The sequence below is a fragment of the Gracilinanus agilis genome, chromosome 6 (assembly GCF_016433145.1).
Source record: "Gracilinanus agilis isolate LMUSP501 chromosome 6, AgileGrace, whole genome shotgun sequence".
NCBI lineage: Eukaryota > Metazoa > Chordata > Mammalia > Didelphimorphia > Didelphidae > Gracilinanus > Gracilinanus agilis.
In genome coordinates this window covers 277,411,842-277,416,656 of record NC_058135.1, presented here as the reverse complement: position 1 = coordinate 277,416,656, position 4,815 = coordinate 277,411,842, and the positions used below count along the sequence as shown (strand labels likewise).

Here is a 4,815-nt window from a genome sequence, read left to right as displayed (position 1 = left end):
GGGACACTAATACACTGCTGGTGGAGTTTTGAATTGGTCCAACCATTCAGGAGGGCAATTTGGAACTATGTGCAAAGGGCTTAAAAAGAATGGCTACCCTTTAATCTAGCCATAGCGGTACTGGGTTTGTACCCCAAAGAGATAAAAAATACTTTTACACAAATATTTATAGTTGCATTCTTCATGGTGGCAAAAAATTGGAAAATGAAGGGGTGTCCATCGATTAGCAAATGTCTGAACGAATTGTGGTATTTGCTGATGATGGAATACTATTGTGATGAAAAGAATGATGAACTGGAGGAATTCCGTGGGAATTGGAACGACCTCCAGGAATTGATGCAGAGCTAAAGGAGCAGAACCAGGAGAACATTGTACACGGAGACTGATACACTGTGGCACAATTGAATGTAATAGACTTTTCTACTAGTAGCAATGCAATGACCCAGGCCAATCCATAGGAACTTAGGAGAAAGAATGATGTTCACATGCTGAGAAAGAATTGTGGAAATAGAAGCTCATTAAATAATATGTGATTGATTAGTGCCATAAGGATATGATTGGGGTTTTGATGTTAAAAGATCACTCAGATATGAATAACATGAAAATATCTTTTGAACAAGTGGAACTGCTTATTGGATTGGGAGTGGGGAGGAAAGAGTGAGGTGGGGGTGGATCATGAATCATGTACCCATGGGAAAATATTCTAAATAAGGAAAAGGAAAAAAAGAAAAGAAATTTTTCACAAGAGAAAGAATTATATAGTGGAAGTAAATATGGGCCTGAATCATTATTTTACCACATTATTTTATAGACTCCTCTTCAATATCTATATAACTTGTAAACAGCCCTTATGAATCTCTGTGGCTGAAAAATACATTGAATGTTTAGATGCGCTTATCTTCACATTATAAATATGCAAATGCATATAAATGTATGTGAGTGTGTCTATACATAGCAACATCACCATCAGCAGTATAGATGAAAGCATATGTATCTATGTTATATATGGCATATGTGATATCTATTTAGAATTCTGTTGTTGGGCCATTCTCTCACCCCAAATTTTCATTCTATTTTTAATGATCCTTTTTTTGATGGCACAGTCACTTCCTTAGTATGCTTTTTTCTCTAAATACTTCCTAAAGGAGAAAAAAATGTAAAGCAAGACTAATTATGTATTGGAGAATATATGAAACATTTATCCTCCATGCTCTCCTTCCTCTGAGAATGGGGAGTTATTCATCAGATGTCTTCTGGGATGAACCAATTAATCACACTTCAGTTTTCCCCTGGTGCCATACTGTTTACATTTTTTTAGTTCCTGTGTATATCAGGAGTTTCCAATAATATAACTCTTGACTTTTGTAAATTTCCTGGTCTTCCCATATAATATGAAATGACAAAAAAATCCAGAGTTTTCTACGCACAGTAACACAAGAAATAAAATGGATCAATTAATTAAAATAGGGAATATATTTACTAATCATTTACCATTTTATTTGCTTTACATTCACTCTGGTGAGAATGGGAGCTTTGACATATTTAATTCCTGGTTTGGGTCAGTTTTTCCCTCCTTTAGTGACCTAGCAGTTCTTCCATTTACAGGCTCACTTAAATTAATGCAATACTTAGCACGGGCACCCCATTATTATACTCCACTATCTCTCAAAATGCATAAATGAAATAATATTTGTGTAGCACTTGTCTGAAACATATAAGCATAAAAATATATATTCCCATTACTCCTTCCAGATTAGAACTTGCTCTTAAACTCATGGGTTAAAATATAGATCTCATTATTTTTTGGAACAAAATGTTTAATAAATTAGCATGAAAATGTGACATTAATGTGAAAATGCATCTATTAATCTGTGAATCATGAAGCGCTATACAAATGCAATGTTTTTACGATCATACTAACAATTATTGTTATTCCCACCTCTCCCTAAGATAAGTATACTTGGTAATATTCATATATAATAGACCTGCCATAGAATGGCTTTGTCACATCACGTACAAGAAAACTGACACATCCCTGCACAATTGATTAATAAGTAAAATTATACATACATACATATATGTATTCCTCTTTGAGTTCCCTCTTATTAGGGAAGTGGATGTTGGTTCTTTTGTAAATAACATGCCTAGAAAAGTTCCACTACTATTGCTTCTTCCAGGGGATTTAATAAACCTCAGGGATTTGTTTCCAGTGTTATAAAAGGCTCATGAATGTTTTTCTAGCACCTTCCTGCTTCTGTCTTCTTATGGAAATCTTCCTCTTTTCACAGGTATGCTTGGTACTTCTGGGGACTTTGAAATTCAGAAAAAAAATTATTTAGTACATTGTTTCCAAATGCATTTGTTTAAGGTAGGATTTGGAGGAACAGTAATGACTTGATAAGCATTGTGGTGCTTTTAATTGAAGAGACTCAAGAAAACATGAACATTTTAATAGGAGATATATTAGACTTGTGATGGAGTATTGCCACATGTGCAGAGCCTGGGGGAGCTGCTCGATTCCCCCTCTTCCCAGAACCCAAGGACATTTTTTGCATGCCCTGCCTCTGTCCAGCTGCCCAAAGTGAGCACTTCTCTATGCTTTCTAGAGTAATGCAGGATGTTCACAGGCAGCTTGAAGTGGAAGTTTGGCCATGCAAAATTGAAAACCTTTGCCATTGCTCTACTAGACCAAGTCGGGGAAAAATCCATATTTGAATGCTAGCTTTAGTACCTATTAGATTTGGGACACTCTCTAAGGAAATCATCAAATATCTGTGTGTCTCAATTTCATTTTAGGTCAACCTTGGAGAGAAAGTTATTTCCTACTCTAATATCATATAAGATAAAATGAGTGTAACTACATATTTGTTTCATTCATTTAATCCAACATCACTTTTATACATGACTACTGAGGTCCTTTCCACTCTTCACATAGAGTATAAGCTTATTGAGGAGAAAAAGACATTCATTTTTACTTTTGACTATTACTTCTACTTAGCACAATTCCTTGTACGTGATATCTACTCTTAAAAAGCTTATTGCATGAGATCCTTTGGTTTTGAGTCATTTTCACTCTATTCCCATAACAGAAATTGCCATTTTTCCTAAAGATGTCACATAATTGCCTATATCTATCCTCAGTTTCTCTCTCTCTTTCTCTCTCTCTCTCTCTGTCTCTCCCTGTCTCTCCATTTATTGATCTGTCAATCTATCTATATCTGTCAGTCTATCATTTATTATTAGATATATATTTGGCAGAAAAAATGAAGAGATCCCCTCTTTAGTTTGATGAGCTTAGGGTCTTCAGGTGAAGAACATGTGAATGGATAATTTCCATCATAATTATAATAAAGGATGAAGTAACATCTAATTTTCTAGAAAATGGAGAATAAGGAGTTACTTTCCTCCTAGATAAATATCCCAATTTTTTTTTCTAATCAGTTCTCATATACCAAGATCATGTTCATCTGCTCAAACTCCATCTTTGGGATGATTCCAGCAAATCCGATTCTCACCTAACTTGTGGTACCCAGATGTGAACACAAAACTTCATGTATGATTTGACCAAGGACAAAGGACAACGGAGTGACAACTTCTTCAGCAATGCTCATGTGTCTCTTCACACAGACTAAAGATGATCTAACTACTGTTGGTTGATGTAGAGATTTTGATTAATTCAAACTCCCATATGTGGACAAGTTCAGATGCTTTAAAATACCCACAGAATCTTTGCTCACCCAGATCTCTAGATTGGGCAGGCAATTATAGACACAGGAAAGCATGTAGGAAAAGAATAGAGAAGGGATGGCTACAAGTGGTAAATGGTCATGACTTTTTTTTTCTTTTTTTGTCCTTTTTAGGTATTAATTGAACAAAATGCCCAGGACAAATCAGACCAAGGTGACAGAGTTCATTCTCCTGGGACTGACTGACCGTCCAGAGTTGCAGCCTGTCCTCTTTGTAATATTTTTAGTCATCTACCTCATCACTGTAGTAGGGAATGTGGGAATGATTGCTTTGATCAGGATTGACTCCAAACTTCATACTCCCATGTACTTTTTCCTCAGTCACTTGTCTTTTGTGGATCTTTGTTATTCCACCAATGTCACACCACAGATGCTGGTTAATTTCTTATCAAGTAGGAAAACCATTTCATTCTGTGGTTGCTTAGTACAGTTTCATGTTTTCATTGCCTTGGTCATCACAGAATATTACATGCTTACTGCCATGGCCTATGACCGGTATGTGGCTATCTGTAATCCACTGCTTTATAGCAGCAAAATGTCTAAGAGCATTTGTATGTCTCTGGTCACAGCAAACTATATCTATGGCTTTGTCAATGGTCTGATACAAACCATCCTGATGCTACGTCTATCCTTCTGTGGCCCTAATGAGATTAACCACTTCTACTGTTCTGATCCACCTCTCATGGTCCTCGCCTGCTCAGACACTTATATAAAAAAAACTGCCATGTTTGTAGTTGCTGGTTTCAACCTCACCTGCTCTCTCACAATCATTCTCATCTCTTATATATTCATCTTCACGGCTATCCTGCGTATCCGTTCAACTGAGGGCCAGCGTAAAGCTTTCTCTACCTGTGGTTCCCACTTGACAGCGGTCACTATATTTTATGGGACCCTTTTTTGCATGCATTTAAGACCTCCCTCAGAAAGAGCTGTAGAACAAGGGAAAATTATAGCAGTTTTCTATATTTTTGTGAGTCCTATGTTAAATCCCTTGATCTATAGTCTAAGGAACAAAGATGTAAAGGATGCTGTGAAGAGAATTATCAAAAATAAATTGCAGAGTAAATAA

General features: G+C 36.2%; 1 protein-coding gene across 1 annotated transcript; it reads left to right on the top strand.

The window, feature by feature from the left end:
• Positions 1 to 1,995: 1,995 nt before the first annotated feature.
• LOC123250958 (olfactory receptor 1030-like) lies at positions 1,996 to 4,815 on the top strand. Its single transcript, XM_044680074.1, has 2 exons — positions 1,996 to 2,013; positions 3,895 to 4,815. The coding sequence occupies exons 1-2, from the start codon at positions 1,996 to 1,998 to the stop codon at positions 4,813 to 4,815; spliced, it is 939 nt and encodes a 312-aa protein (XP_044536009.1).